Source organism: Centrocercus urophasianus, unplaced genomic scaffold (assembly GCF_019232065.1).
Source record: "Centrocercus urophasianus isolate 14NV4802_14NV808 unplaced genomic scaffold, USGS_Curo_1.0 seq_494, whole genome shotgun sequence".
NCBI classification, from domain to species: Eukaryota; Metazoa; Chordata; class Aves; order Galliformes; family Phasianidae; genus Centrocercus; species Centrocercus urophasianus.
The window spans coordinates 41,293-58,105 of NW_024885082.1; the positions used below are offsets into that span (position 1 = coordinate 41,293).

The following is a 16,813-nucleotide window of genomic DNA, read 5'->3' on the forward strand; positions in this document are numbered from 1 at the left end:
TAGAGTTATGGTTCAAGTTTAGTATTTTCCCCAGATCTAAAGCACAAAAGAATACAGACTACAAAAGTAAGGAACTTTACCTAAAGTCCTGATGTCTGCTTCATCACAGGTCTGAATGCTGACACCACTAAGTCAGCGGAGCAAGAGTTGTTTCACATCAGTTAAAGATAGCCCTTACAAAGAAATTGACTTAACAGCAAAAGATGAGGCATTACTATCTTTAGTAAGACCCTATTAGTAATATCCTTAATATCTATATGGTGCTGAAAAACACACTAAATACTAGAAACATTGTAAACAGGTTTATTTTTTCACTTAAACTTACACATAACAACTTTATTAGTTAAAAAAAAAAATCTCAACGTGAAAGGCAGTAGTTTGGCTTTTTATTTGCAAAGGGTAAAGCATCTCCTCAGTTAAAACTGAGTTATAACAATTCTGAGTAATCTACACAGGTTAAGTTTACTTATAATTTAATATCAGCCAAAAACCTGTTAACATTCCAGATTGTTGTAGAAAAATTGTATACCACACTTAAGGCATACAAGATTTAGAACAAACAAAAAATACCCTGTTTTAAAAGTAATCTCCCTTCCAAATAGGTTTTCGTTTTAGTGCATCCTCTCTCCTCAGGCTTTACAATTTTCTATATACAGGAAGGTACAACAAATTGATACAGTATTTATGGAACAAACTGAGGATGCTGCAGTATGCTAAGTTTCAATTAGCCTCTCCCCAGCTTACACATCTTCTTGCTTCCTATTCCTCGTGTGAAGCAGTCTCATCTGGTTCAAGAATTAAGTTATTTCACTGCAAGGCACGTACTAATCTACAACAGAAGAAACACATGCATTAATGTGAAATGCTGTTTCAAGGGTAATGTTACTCTACATTTTTAAAGACCAAACATTAAGACAAAAAGGGTGCAACTCTTTATTATTAAATTTGTTCATAAAAACAGGTAGTTACCACATTACAGTGAAGTGAAATGCCACAAAACACTGTTCATTTAAACCTCCAAAATAGTTATTAGACCTCCATGTTTTTCAGTTTTGTTTTTATATATTATACGCATATATAAAAAAAAATATATATATATAACAAAACTAAAAACCATATGTATATATACAAACATATATGTAAGACATACAGTCTGTGAGATTAAACACCGCGTAAGACTGAAATTTTGCTAACTCTCATTAACATACTGTAACTAGCAAGTACTGCATTCATGAAGTGGTTTAATGAGGACCACAAACTTGTATTACACAGCTTCAAAAACTAAGGATGTGCTTGCAAGACACTGTCCCTCTAGGGGGACAGTATCTAGGCCAAAACGCACGGTGAGAAACCAAAGGCCAGAATTTCAAATTTTGACATGCAACAGTAAGTTACTGGACAAAAGAGTCAAAACTTCACATTCGGGTAAGATTCAGGTAAGGCACAGAGACAACATGGTATACAGAGCACTAAACTGGTGACAAGAGGAAGACACCTAAGTTGCACCTATGCTGCTTTTTTCATACAGCAACGAAAGGAAACTGCAACAAGGTAGTTACCATATCAGCACAACAACTAACACAGCCACGCTTATTTTAGGAGTGAAACCAGCTTCTCTGCTCTGCCTTATAAAGAGTCAAAAAGCAGCTTACACAAAACAGGCCTAAAACTTTCTAACAAAATGTACTGAACTGTGCACTAACACCTTAAAACAAAAGATCTTGGTTGATTCAATTAGAAAAGAAAGCAAGGCAGAATGAATACTACTGCAGTTTACAGCAAGTCGTACAGAAACACACAACTCTTTTGTATACGTGACTGCTTCCATAATTTGTTGTCTATGAGAAAAACATATGGACACACCAGAATGTGTTAACTATACACCTACTTTCCTGAGACTGTGTTTAGTTTTTGAATACACTCCATTCTGATCTATGGCGATAAGAAAGTTATGAACTGAATAAGCTCAGTGACTGCAGTTATGCAAAACTGCAACACTGATTTGCCCATGATACACAGGGATTAAAATCAAAACCTACCCAAGACCTCTCTTGCTAGTTTCATAGTTGCTCCACACCTGACTGCATATTTGCATTATTCTAAAATAAAAAATAGAAACAAGCTCCAAATCACTTGTTGCCTTTGCAACAATCACTGGAATTGTGAAAAAGTGAAAATATCATTTGAAATTATCCGAGGTATTGTTATCATTAAATTGTTTCAGTTTTATCATCAAGTTGTTTCAGTTGTTTTGATTCCTTACACATTTTGTACTCCCTAATTAGGAAACAATGATTATTTAGGTGTATACTGAGCCTATGTGGCAGGGTTCTGGTAGTAGGAGAGGCCACAGGGTTGACCTCTGTTCACCAAGGCAAGCAGTGCCCCATGTCAGAGCAGCACCACTCCAGCTGGTTCAACAGGGACCTGCCACTTCCTGAGACTGCTGCCCAGGAAGGTAGTGTTCAAGAGGTGTCTGGATGAAGAGGTACAAGATATGGTTTAGAGGCTTGTGGTAGCAATGGTGGTGGGAGGGTGGTTGAACTAGATGATCTTGTATGTCCTTTCCAACTTTGTGATTCTATGATTAAGCTGAGTATGTCTGGCTTGTGCCTGTATTTGAGAGTAATCTCCCTGTCCTTATTTTAATGCATGAGCATCTCTTCATCATATTTTCTCCCTGAGGAGATTGTGTAAACAGTGTGGAGCTTAGCTGCCCAGTGTGAAACTTACACAGGTTGTCACGCAGACACGACAGGATGAATGAAATTGACAAAAGTGTATTTCCAATTACTGATACATATATATATTTTAAAAGTACTCCACATTAGTTTTTAAGCTTCCTTCCTGGAAATGCTGTCCCTTTGCAAAGTATCAGCAGTATTCTACCAAGAACTACTGACAGTTTTGCTGAACATATTCAGATTGTCCACCACAGTTCTTCATATTCTCCTATGCACAAATTTCAAGATAAACATAACTTGCGAAATTTTGACAGCTTGTCTCTATATAGAGGAGAACACAGCAAGCTTACAACATACATGTGTGGAATATAACTTAAAATATTTGCTTTCTCAATCTCCCATTTCAGAAATGTCTTTCATCACTTAAGCGCTTACTTTCTGAGCACTCCTGAAAAACAGTAGCGTTTTCTTAAGCTGAATGCCAGTTGTTCAACAACCAAGTGCCAGGTGCTGCACTTCAGTCACGTCTCCATACAATGCTAGAAACTTAGGGCAGTGTGTCTGGAAAGCTGCACAGCTGAAAATCATGTGGGATGCCTGCTGAACATAAGCCAGCAGTGTGCCCAGATGGCCAACAAGGCCAGCAGCATCCTAACTTATATTAGGATTGGTGTAGCCAGAACAAGCAGAATCACACTGTACTCAGCTTTAGCAATGGTACACCTTCAGTGTTGTGGTCAGTTTTGGGCCCCTACCTACAAGAAAGACACTGAAGTGCTCGAGTGTCCAAAGAACAAAAAAGTTGGTGAAGGGTGTGAACCTCAAGTCTTATGAGGAGTAGCTGAGGGAATTGGGATTGTTCTGGCTGTAGAAGAGAAGGTTCTAGGGATACCTTATCATTCTCTAGAACTATCTAAAAGGAGGTTGTGCAAGGTGGGATCAGTCTCTTTTCCTGGATAACAACAAGACGACGAGATGTAATGACTAAAGTTGCACCGGGGGAAGTTTAGGTTGGATATAAGGAAAAAATTTTCCTCTGAAAAGGTGGTCAGGCGTTGGAAGAGGCTGCCCAAGCAAGTGGTGGAGTCATCACCCCTGGAGGTACTGAGGAAATTTGTAGATGTGACACTTAGGGACGTGGTTTGCGGGCACGGTGATGATGGGTTGATAGCTGGACTTGATGGTCTTAAAGGCCTTTTCCAATCTTAATGATTCTATGATTTTCTATTCATTCACTTGTGAGAGTAGTACTTCTATTCAGTAAATTCCCTTAGCAAGTAAACAGAAACATATGCAGAAATTCAGTCAGGACACTCAATTACTTGAATACAATTGTTCTTCTTGCAGTGTGGCTCAATCTTGACATCACCTCTTCTGTAAGCTAACACTATCAAATCTTAGGCTGTTTTGCAGGCCCACAGAAAAGAAATAATCCCACTTTTTTTCCCACTTTTTCTAAGTGTTTGGGCTTGGGTGAAAACATTGGGTATTTTTAGTTTTCATCTGAAGTTGACACTATTAAAATAAACAGTATTTAAATAGTAGAAGTTCTCTCATCAAGAAGGTAACAAAGTATGTGAGGAATTTCATACGCTGATACTGATAAATACTTATCTGACAATAGCTATGTCATCAGATAAATGAAATACTTCTAATGTATTCAAATTATTTAGATCATATGTCATCCTAACGATTATACTAAAAATGGTCTGGATCAGGGGATCAGAAAGATACTTTCAAATATTTCCAAATTGTTTGGTTTAGCTAAAGGACATGATAATTTGCCTCAGTACTTCAATTTTAAAAGAAGCTGAGCATTTGGAAATTAGGACAGTTTTTTTGTTTTTTTTTTTTTTTAAATCTACAATACTACATCATAATTTTTTTCCTTAGGTAACACTTAAAATCAATTGCCAATAGAGGTGTACTGTTTTATAGCTGTAAAGTACCTTGACCTAAACAATACTTCTGTTCTTATTATTCTTGTTTCTATCTCCTTATACACTCAGTAAGTGACAAGAGTAAAATATCCAAGAATGGAATAATTGAAGTGTGTAAAGCTGATAAATTAGTTGTTGACTTTCTCTGGAACTCATATGTCAAAGACAAAATCAAAGACAAAGGTGTTCATGTTCTAGAGTAGATCAAGAACTGAAGTACTAACCTCATCCTCTTGCCTACTAAATTTAAAATTAATTTAAATTAAAAATTCAATTTATTTTGACAATACGTCTCCAATTACACACATATTAAACAAAATACTAAGCATCCTCAGTCAAGCTTCTTATCATCTGTACACCTTCATTTCTATTTGTAGACATACATTCAGCTCCTACATACAAACCTTCGAGGATGATTGGCATCAAATAGTGTTGTATCATCATCATCATCATCTTGCTCTAGCGGTGTCAGCTCCATGTTTTCTATGTTTGTATCCAAAACTCCATATCTTCTTGTTTTCCTGTTATGTCTTCTGAGCCTGAAATGTATTTTGAGATATATAAGTTCTATTAATTTCATCCTGCTTCCAATTTCAACAGTGTAAGAGAATTATCCCCACAAAACACTGCTACACTGAGACTGATAATGAGTTTTAAAAAGTTAGTGTAATTACAGTGTACACTCTTAGCTCACTGAAGTTCAGTTGTCAGACAGCTCCAACCATGAAGAATTTACAGGAAATGACTGAGGCCAATAAGCGTTTGTCACCTTTAGTTTTGTATAGAATTACTGAAGAGAATACAAAAAGGCACTTAATAGCTAACAAGAAAGTAAACGCAGAAAGCTGTTCAGTAGCTAAATGCAAGAGACTGATAAAAATACATGCCAATGTACAAAATGCACTACTAGCAGACCCTACAGTGAGAAAAAAAATAAAATTCTCTTACTACGTATTTGCTGCACATTTTGCAGAACAAGAGATGAAAGGGAAACACAGGAAAACTGTAACAGATATACAGGACAATCCATAGCTGCCATCATTTTCAGCTCAGCCTATGTAAGACTTCATGAATTAAAAAAAAAAAAAAGCTATACTGTTTAGTATTAAGTTAAATAAAGTGCAGTAAAATATGCAACATGAGGTCTGAGAAACCCAAACATCTCTTACAGAAATGAGTAATAAACATCTTGAAAAAACAGCATTGCTTTTATACAAATCAATCTGTTCTGTGGCTTCACAGTGTAGGTCTGGCTCCCATGTAAGCCCTGTTCTTGGCTTTGCAGCTCTGTATGTATCTAGTATGTCTTGCACAACTCTCTGAAGTGGGGGAACTCTGATTACAAGTCTCTCAGCAAAAAAATTGAGCTGCTTTCAGTTAATTTAGTCTCATAAAGACAAGCAATGTAAAAAAAGTCTGTATTCTAGACTCTTACAACTAAATCCAGCACTTCCTTTCAGCAACTTTAGAAGCAGAATTTACAAACCTAAGATAGGTACCTAGGAGAGGTGTTCACAGCTTTCAGAAAGACTTACTATGTACAATTTTTATGCTAATGATCATCCCAGTAACTGAGATGTCCTTTGGTACAAAAAATACCGTTCTTCAGGATATGGCATTATAAAATGAAAAGAATAGTACAAGGGCTGCTCTGAAAGAACTGCCTCATATTTTCTTACGCTGGCCAACAATGTCAGGGGCAGATGTTGGTGGCATGGCAGTAGAGGCCAAACCTTCCCATCAATATTCCACTACATTTTGTTGCCATGCGACAGATGGCAGCAGAAGGGCACTCAGAGAATGGAGTCTGACGTAGAAATGCGTATGAAGCATTGGTGTGTCACTGAATTCCTCCATGTAAAAAAAAGAAAAAAAGAAAAAAAAAGGCACCCATTAAGCTTGCTGTTTGGTTTCTGGAGACCAAACAGTGGATTATGCTCACTGTGAGCACAGCGAGGCAGCAGATGGTGCATTTCAACAGCAGCAACAAGGACATGAAAGGACAAGACACAATCCGGATGCCATGAAGATTCTTATGAGAGCAGCATGCAGGCTTTTGTTCATTGCTGGGGATAATGCATAGTCAGTGGTGGTGGCTACACTGAAAAAGAATGTTCTGTAACTGCAAATGTGCTATACCAAATAGTTTTATTGTGCTCTTGTATCTGTTGTAATTCCATGGAAATAAATAGGAGGCATTACTTTTGGAACAACCTAGGCATAAAAAGAAATAGTTAGCTTTATAATTTCCTCTACCTGATTCGAAACAGCAGCAGCAGCTGTGCCATACATGTGCTTTAGCATAATTTATTGTTTAAAGGTAAGGCTAATCACAAAAACACAAAAATGTCATCTTTCAGCTCAGGACAAAAACATTTTAATCAGTTCTCAGCACAGAAAGAAGTGAAATACTTATAACGTACCAAGCTGAGGAACATTCTGAAACCTCATGATGAGGGTGTGATGAAAAATATGGTAGCTTTAGCATGTCTTTTGTTTTCACTAAAGTAAAAGGTACACAACCAATTTTGGTGTAAGCACTCAGACATTCTAACAGGCTAGACCAATGGCAAATGGTATCACAAGGCTTGCACAAATTTAAAGGTTCATATGAATGCTACCGAGAAACAGAAAATTACTGTGATACAAAAACTTAGTTTACATACAAGTTAGTTAACAAACTAATGCTACAAGGATACTGGAGATGCTTGCAGAATATACATGTACAGACGTACCTAGAATGCTAGAGCACTGTCATGAGTGTTTACAAAAGTTTGTTTTTCTAACCAGCGATCGAAAAAAAATCTACCACAAAGCTCTGACTGCATAAAGTCAGTAGCATTCTCAATAACTTAAAAAGGATTACTTTTATCACTGTAGTTATTCCTGACTCCTTGTGGTCTAATGAAGCTATGAAAAATGCGATTCAAGTTACACAAAAATCCATGTTTTATTTCTGCATGTTCAGTCTCAATAATTTCACAAAAACAGCTGACAACATGAGAGTAATCTGCAATAGGACACAAACAAATATTAATACCAGAAGTGTTAGAGATGATAAACTGTAAGAGCAGAGCTAAATAAGAACTAAGAAACTAAGAAAAAAATAACAACAGAAAATATGTTAATGAAATGAGAGCTGAACAAAACAGGCCAAATCCAAAGCACATCTAAAGAAAAAAGATTAAAGAAACACGGAACTGAAAACGGCTCGGAGGATGATGACTAAGAATTTGCTTTTTCTAAGTTATCCTAATTAGCACAGGTGCAAAGGAATATGCTTTCTAAAAGCCACACACACTTGAAAAAAGATCAGTTCAATACAGCAGTAATTGCTAATTGATCTCTCTTTTTATGTAAAGTGCCATTCTAGTTGAAATTTTTTACTGTTATAAAACTCTACAAATGTCCCTTGTTCTCTGCTCCTCCTCTTCACAAATACTTCGGAAGATTCTGAGAAGTACGGGACATTTCCAATCACGTCAAGCCTACAGACAAGCTTTACGTATGAGCCAGCATACATCTTCTTAAAAGTGGAAATACCTTCTCATACCACGTACCACACAACATGGTGCAACCCATTCACATTCTCCATTAATGAATATTTCAAACTAAATTGATTTTTCCTGAACCATGAACGATGCCACTTACAAAAAGCATCCTCATAAATTTATTAGTTGAAGCTAATATCTTCTGTGAAGGGCACACATGAGCTACAGATTTTATATCCATAAAAGAAATTCAATAATCCTAAAAGGCTAAAAAATAACTCCCTAGAAACTTATTTAAAATTATTATCTGATACATAATTCATACTGAACTGTTTTCTGGTAGTCTGATGTAGTATGACAAATTGTGTGGCATACTGTAACAGCTGTCTAGAAGAAAAAAGCCATTTCATCTCATCTGCTAGATCTGTTTTCTCACCAAATCATGAAGGCTGAAGAACTGAGAGCCTGGCTGCTCTTCTTCCTACATAAATACAGGAGATCACCTTTGACTGCAATAGGCTTCCTGTATGTAAGCAGAACTATCCAGGAACAGGAAAGGTAGAAAAAAGAAAAAAAAGAAAAAAAAGGATATATGAACTGTAATATTAGTGTTTCTGTGCATTGTCAGGCATTTTGTGTCAAGTATCAAATCTAAGCATGGAAGGCAAAATTGTCAAAATGAATGAGGCATCACAATGTCTAAATTTCCTTATTTCTAGTTCCGATTGATATGTTACTACATATATGTTACTACTATATGTCTTGCTACTACATACATTGTTCTTTGGAAAATCTTCTGTCATAGAAGGAGTTGGATATAAAAACGGATGACGATGCACAAGAGACATGAAGTTCTATTGTAAAATACACAGCTAGCTATCACAGCAAATAAAGCCTGGGAAAGATCTGCTGCATTGTAACAAAAGCTTTCCTCAATAACACAATTGGAGGAAAACAACAACAACAAAACAATAACAATACCAGAAAAAAAGAGAGAAAAAACCAACAGACTTTCTTCCTGTGTGGGTTAAACACAGGAACAAGTTGATCACAAATCTTCTTCATGGCACATACTCAAAGCAACCCATCTAGAGCTGAGCAGCCTGCTGGAGGTTGCAGGATGCCAGAACACAATCTCCAAAGATGCCTCACACAGCCTGCTAATGCACACTCAGTTGTCTGAAAATACCTCCCACACTCATCTTCACAGCACAAAGAGGCAACTTTTATAAAAGTGCAGTTGAAAATAGAAGTCTCATACACAAAGCTAGAAATGAAATCAGATATGTATTTTTTTTCCTGACAGAGAAATTGCATCATCAGCTTTATCAGTAAGAAAGTTTGAGAGATTGCTATAGTTTACATTAATTATATGTGGAGAAAAAATAGTGTTACAGCCACAGCAGCAAAGCTGCATCAACTCTCACATGATTTTCTTCAAAACGGATTTTCAGGGCACCGCATTCAAACAAAGCAGGAGACCTGTGTGGATGAGCAAGGAGCTCGTGCACACACTCAAAGCTAAGAAGATCCATGTGGAAATGTGGAAAAAGGGTCTGACCACTTGGGAAGAATTTAGAAATGTTGTCAGGGCCTGCAGGGATGCAACGAGGAAGGCTAAAGCCTGCCTGGAATTGAATCTGGCAAAGCTAATAAAGGATAATAAGAAAGGCTTTTTTAAGTATGTTAACAGTAAAAGGAAGACTAGGGAGAATGTGGCTCCCCTACTAAGTGAGGGTGGTGTTCTGGTAACAGGGGATGCTGAGAAGGCGGAGATACTGAGTGTCTTCTTTGCTTCTGACTTCAGTGAAAAAAGCACTCACTCAGGAATCCCAGACTCTGGAAGTTAGTGAGAGAGTCTGGGGGAATGGAAGACTTTCCTTTAGTCAGAGAGGAGGCGGTCCGAGAGCACCTTGGCAACACCGATGTTCATAAATCCATGGGACCCGATGGGATGCATCCACGGGAGCTGAGGGAGCTGGCAGAGCTGACTGCTGAACCGCTTTCTGTCATCTTGGAGAATGGGGGAGGTGCCTGAAGACTGAAGGACAGGCAATGTCACTGCGATCTTCAGAAAGGGCAAGAAGGAAGATCGAGGCAATTATAGGCCAGTCAGCCTCACCTCTGTCCCTGGAAAGGTGATGGAACAGCTTGTGCTGGATTCCATCTCTAGAAAACTGGAAGAAAAGGAGGTTATCAAGAGTAGTCAGCGTGAGTTCACCAGGGGGAGGTCATGCTTGACCAACCTGGTAGACTTCTACAATGTTGTCATTGGCTGGCTGGATGGGGGGAGAGCAGTGGATGTAGTCTACCTTGATTTCAGCATTTGATACTGTCTCCCATGGCATCCTTATAACAAAGCTGAGGAAGTGTGGCATAGATGAATGGACAGTGAGGTGGGTTGAGAACTGGCTGACTGGCAGAGTGCAGAGGGTTGTTGTTGGCAGTGCAGAGTCTGGCTGGAGGCCTGTAACCAGTGGTGCTCCTCAGGGGTCAGTGCTGGGTCCTGTCTTTTTCAACATCTTCATCAATGACCTTGATGAGGGGATAATGGCCACCCTCAGCAAGTTTGCTGATGATACCAAGTTGGGAGGATTGGCTGACACGCCTGAAGGCTGTGCTGCCATTCAGCGAGACCTGGATAGGCTGGAGAGCTGGGCAGTAAGAAGATGAGGTTTAACAAAAGCAAGTGTAGAGTCTTGCATCTGGGGAGGAATAATTGCATGCACCAGTACAGGTTGGGGGATGACCTGCTGGAGAGGAGCTCTGCAGAGAGGGACCTGGGTGTCCTGGTAGATGACAGCTTGGCCATGAGCCAGCAGTGTGCCCTTGTGGCCAAAAAGGCCAATGGCTTACTGGGGTGCATCAAAAAGAGTGTGGCCAGCAGGTTGAGGGAGGTGATCCTCCCCCTCTACTCTGCCCTGGTGAGGCCTCATCTGGAGTACTGCGTCCAGTTCTGGGCTCCCCAGTACAAAAAGACAGGGATCTCTTGGAAAGAGTCCAGCGGAGGGCCACAAAGATGGTGAAGGCCTGGAGCATCTCCCCTATGAGGAAAGGCTGAGTGAACTGGGTCTGTTCAGCCTTGAGAAAAGAAGACTGAGAGGGGACCTGATCCAGGTCTATAAGTATCTAAGGTGTGGGGGGCAGAATGGCGAGGCTGGACTCTTTTCAGTGGTGACTGGAGACAGGACAAGGGGAAATGGACACAAGCTGCAGCATAGGAAGTTCTGCACAAATGTGCGCAAGAACTTCTTTACAGTGAGGTGACGGAGCACTGGAACAGGCTGCCCAGGGGGGTTGTGGAGTCTCCTTCTCTGGAGATGTTCAAGACCTGCCTGGATGCCGACCTGTGCGACCTGCTGTAGGGAACCTGCTTTGGCAGGGGGGTTGGATCGATGATCTCTGGAGGTCCCTTCCAACCCCTATGATTCTGTGAAAGCCAAATGGCTCTGAAAACCAAAAACTCGTATCTTTATCAGAATGTACAGAATTGATGAAGAAAGAGATTGATACGTTATCTAACCAAGCAAGGCTTTGACTAACTGCATCCCAACAAACAGTACCTAGATCTTCCTTGTAGTCTTTATCAGAGCTGGAAAAATGTTACTTCTAATTTTTAAATTATAGATTATTTCTATGAAAAAAAAATAGTTGAAGGGTGCAAATATGCTGAAATTTTGTATAAACTCCTGAAACCTTTATGTTTGTTAATAATATGCATGGTTTTACCCTAAGGAAAAAAAAATGTTCAAAAGAAACTGGAAGGTTTGTATCTAAACCTTCAATTTTTAACATGAGTACTGTCACAAATTTCAGCCACAAATCCAATTTACAAAACACATGCTTTCTCTGTGATGATGTATATGAGCAGGAACATAACAGGACAAATACCAGGCAGTTTGCTCAAAACACAGTGCTCATTTGCTGAGACAACATCCATTCAGAAAGGTTTTAAGCTTCTGGTACAGTAACAAAGTATAATAGCTGAAGATTTAATTATTATGGAAAGAACTTTCATCATTATTCAGTATCTATATGCAAGTTATCTTAAACAATACTTAAATTTCTGGCAATTAATGGTTTATGAGTGTAACAAAACCATTTCAGCAGCAGAAAGATAAAAACAGCTATTGAGAAAAAAATGTTGAGAGTACAAAATAACTTGTATGCATTTTCTCTCAGACTATCATTAGCAAACAAGCATTTTTCTCATGTGGATTTAAGGTTGCAGCTGCAATTCATGATGTCCAAGTTAATTTGAACTTTTTTGCTACAAGTATACAATGAATTTTTCAGATAAGCATTTTCACCAATGAACATTTCAAAAGCACAGCTCCCAAAAATGTGTAAAAAAAAAAAAACCAAAACAAATTTACTGGTCCTAGGTGGTAAATGTTTTCGTGCATTAAGAAACAAATCATTTACACATACACTTAAACTATACACAAGAGCATATTGGAAACACGGACTTTTAAAGTCTAATCCTGTGAACTGGTAATGCCTGGAGTGTAAGGCACATATCTCTTCTCTCTGGCAATAGTGTCAGGACCTGATGGAAAGGCATGGAGCTGTGTCAGGGAAGGGTCAGGCTGTGGGTCAGGAAAAGGCTCTTCACCAAAGGGCGGTCAAGCCCTGGGTGCCAGGTTGACCTCAGCTAGCCTCTGGGTTTCTACCATCATACTCCAGTTACTCAGCAGTATAGGAGGAAGAAATTAGATGCAACAGTTCATAGGTTGAGATAAGAACAGAGGAACTCATCAGTTACTGTGACTAGACTCAACTCAGGGAAGACTATTTTATTACCAATCCATAACAGTGCAGGGCAGTAAGAACTGCAAGTAGGAACATCTTCCTCAGGCTTTCCCTTCAATACCATGCTCAATATCACACCCTCTTCCTTGTTCTCCCTGGTCTGGAGCTTCACGGCAGGATGAGAAACACTCACTGTGATCAGTCATAGTGCTTTATCTGCACTGTTTCTTGTTAGAAAACCATGGTGTAGTAGCCATCACTGAAACTTGGTGGGATGATTCCCACGACTGGAGCTTGACTATCAACAACTACAAGCTGCTCAAAAGGGACAGGTTAAGAAAGTGAGGGGGAGGTGTTGCCTCCTACATCTCCTGGAAAAGTAGCATGGTGTAATCCAGTAATCCAAGAGGCTCCTGGAATGTATAGAGGATAACTTCCTGAGCCAGGCAACAGACATCACACCCAGTGTGGTGGTCACTGGCTCAATGTTTAGATGGAGATCAGTGATGAGTAGCGCTCCTCAAAGGTCAGTACTAGCAAAAATGCTCTTTAGTATCTTCATCAGTGACATCAACAGTAGGATCTAGTACATCCTCAGTGTTAGTAGATAACACCAAGTGGCTGACATGTCTGAGGGACAGCATGCTACCAAGACAGATCTAGAAAGGTTGAAGCAGTTGGGTCCAGGAATACCTCATCAGGTTCAAACAATCCAAGAGCAAGGCTTTGTACCTGAGTCATGGCAACCCCCACTATCAGTATAAGCTGGGAACTAAAAGAATTGAGAGCAGCCCTTCCAAAAAGGAACTAGGGGTACTAGTGGATGGTAAGCTGGACGTGAGAAAGCAATATACCCTCACAGCCCAGAAAGCCAACCATATCCTGGGCTGCATCAAAAGAACCACAGTCAGCTGGGGGAAAAAGGTATCCTGCCCCTCTTCTCTGCTCTGGTGAGACCTCACCTAGAGTACTGTGTCCAAATGGGGAGTCTACAGTACAGGAGAGACACGGATCTGTTAAAGCATGTCCACGTTATGGCCACAAAAATGATTCAAGGGATGGAACATTTCCTCTGTGATGACAGGCTGAGAGGGCAGGCACTCTTCAGCCTGGACAAGAGAAAGCTCCAGGGAGACCGGACAGCAGCCTTTCAGTACGTAAATGGGTGCTATAACAAAGAAGGGGACAGACTCTTTAACAGGCTCATAGGACAAAGGGAGATGGTTCAAGCTAAAACCGGGGAGATTTAGATTGGATATAAAGAAAAAGATTTTCATGATAAAATTAGTGAAGTACTGGCACTGGTTGCCCAGAAAGGTGGTGTCTCTTGAGAGATTCAGGGTCAGACTAGACAGGGCTCTGAGCAACCTGATCTAGCTGTAGATATTCCTGTTCATTGCTGCAGAGTTGGAGTAAATAGTCTGTAAAGGTCTCTATCACTTCAAACGATTCTGTAATTCCCCCTCATACTTGTTCTAGCGTAGGATCCATCTCACAGGCTGTAGCTCTCTAAGCATTCCTCCAACAGCTACTATCACAGGGCTCATCCTTCAGGAGCAGACTGCTCCAGTATGGAGTTCCACAGCAGACACCTGTCCAAGACATCCTGCCCCACCACAGATTCCTAGGGTCTGCTCCTGCAGGGGCTCTCCAGGGGCTCCAGCCTCTTTCAGGCCTCATCAACCTGCTGCACCATGGCTCTTCCACGGTTGCACAGGGAGATCTGCTCCCCATGGTGCCCACCGGCTGCAGAGGGACAACTTGTTTCACCACAAGCATCTCCTGGACTGCAGGGAACTTCTGCTCCACATCAGGAGCATCTCTGCCCTCCTTCTGCACTGACCTTGGTGCCTGCAGAGCTGCTTCTCTCCCATATCTCACTCCTATCTCCTAGCTGCTGCTGTAGAGCAGCATTTCCCTTTCTTAGATCTCTTTTTCCAGATCACAGCCAACATCACTCTTGACTCAGCTATGCCCATTAGTGGGCCCCTTCTGGAGCAGCTGAAGCTGCTTTGCTGTGACCTGGGGCAGTGCTGGGCTCTGCTCATAAAGGCCACCTATATGCCCTTCCCAGATACCAAAACCTGACCACTTACAGCCAGACATAACTGTTTCCACTTTCACTTCCATTTTTCCCATGGAAGGATGTCAGAAACAGGAAAAAATAAAGCCACAAGATTTTGCTGGCTGACTCAAAGCACATCTGACCTCAGAAGGTAACTGTCATCAACACAACCAATCTGAAGTAAAAGCCGTAAATCTAGTATTTCCAGAGCCACATCACTCTAAATTTCAACAGAGCTGAGTACTTGTACTGGACAAGGTTTGAATTTAAGCCTGCTTACTTTTGTCATAAAAGCGACATTTCTCACATATAGTTTCGGCATGACATATTTTGCTTACTAAAAATCAGCCTGAAGTAATTATTTTTTCCTTTGCTCTCAAAAAGGAGAAGTTTCTCAGTACTTCACACCAAGATGCTACTCTTGGTTAAGCATCAGTTGTTTAGTTCTTTTTTATTATTATTATTATTATTTATTATGCATATACATAACAACACATAACCCTAGATTTACATCCGTTTTCATAAAGAACATGTAAACTGTGCTAACTGTTCTGAGAAAAAAAAAAAAAGGAAGAGAAAGAAAACACACAAACATAGTGTAGAAACATAGTTACAATGCATATGCTTTCTGAGTAATCACACATTCGAGGCTGCAAGTTGTTCAGAGACTAAGTATGCAAGGAGAAAACCCAGAAACAAAGACTTCTTGTTATGGGGTTAATCATAAAAGAATAAAAAGTTTTGCAAGAAGCTTCAATGAGAAACAGAGGCAGTTTGGCGGCAGTGAAATATTTTAAGGATCTTTCTCCTAGGAACGCACAAGAAGTGTTTACTGAAAACGAGATGCACAGAACTCAGAAGCTGAACGGTGCCCGTTCGCACATGGGACAAAGACTGCCCACGAGAACCCCACAGGACTAGCAGGCGGGGATGTCGCTATTCCCGCCGGGACAGCACCACGAGGATCCGGCAAGGGCCGCTAACTGGCACGCAGCCGTCGCAGTGCCGAGCCCACTCGAGTCCCGCCTCCTCCTCCCGCCCTCCGCCGCGCTCACCGCACCGTCCGGATCACGAAGTAGACGATGAGAGCGGCGCTGGCCAGCAGCAGTATGGACAGGGCGCGCTGGGTCATGGGCTGGCCCTCCTCGGGCGGCACCGACACCTCCGCCAGCCGCCCGCCGCTACTCCGCGTCGTGCCGCCCGCTGTCTCCGTGGGCTGCGGGGAGACGAAGGGGCCGCCGAGGACAGCCACCGCGGCCTCTCCGCAGCGCGCCGCCAGCACCAGCCCCGCCAGCAGCCAAGGAGGCGACGGCCACATACTGCCCGCTCGCCCCGCCAGCGCACGCCCTTCTCAGCCGCCGCCGGCCGCGGCCTGAGCGCGGCCGGGCCCCACCGCCCGGCCCCGGAACCGGAAGTGCCCGTTGCCAGGTGGCCGCCGCCGCTGCCGCTAGAAGAGTAGCGGCGGGGCGCGCGCCGCTGTCGGCGCGGTCACGTGACTCACAGCGAGCGAGGTGCGGGGCTGGCCGTATGGGCCCTGAATGGGGATGTGTGAGCTCTTAGAGCGTGGGGTCTCCTAAGGGAGAGCCTTGGAAACTTTCCAAGCGTGTTTCTCTTGTGATCAAAACGTTGGATCAGGAAACGAGTGTGACTGGGCTGGTTGCAAACAGAGCCCTTAGAACAATCAGTAGTTTACAAGCCCGGTGGAAATTCATGAAGTGGGGAGAGGAGACCCCGTAACTGTGTTGCAGCTCTGTACAGTCTGAATGCAGGGTGCGTATGATGCTCGTGTCAGTCGCATCTCTTCAGCGCAATTGCTTCAGTCAGTCCTATTTGTTAGGTTAATTCTTCAGTCCTTGCTACCTCTTACCAGATGTTTGACAT

At 41.4% G+C, this 16,813-nt stretch overlaps 1 protein-coding gene across 1 annotated transcript; it reads right to left on the reverse strand.

Moving 5' to 3' along the window:
• Positions 1 to 287: 287 nt before the first annotated feature.
• FAM174A (family with sequence similarity 174 member A) lies at positions 288 to 16,250 on the reverse strand. The gene is made up of 3 exons (XM_042834871.1): positions 15,988 to 16,250; positions 5,029 to 5,163; positions 288 to 829 (listed from the first exon to the last, which is right to left on the reverse strand). Exons 1-3 carry the CDS (start codon positions 16,248 to 16,250, stop codon positions 808 to 810), a joined length of 420 nt encoding a protein of 139 aa, XP_042690805.1. The 3' UTR covers positions 288 to 807.
• Between the last annotated feature and the right edge of the window lie 563 nt (positions 16,251 to 16,813).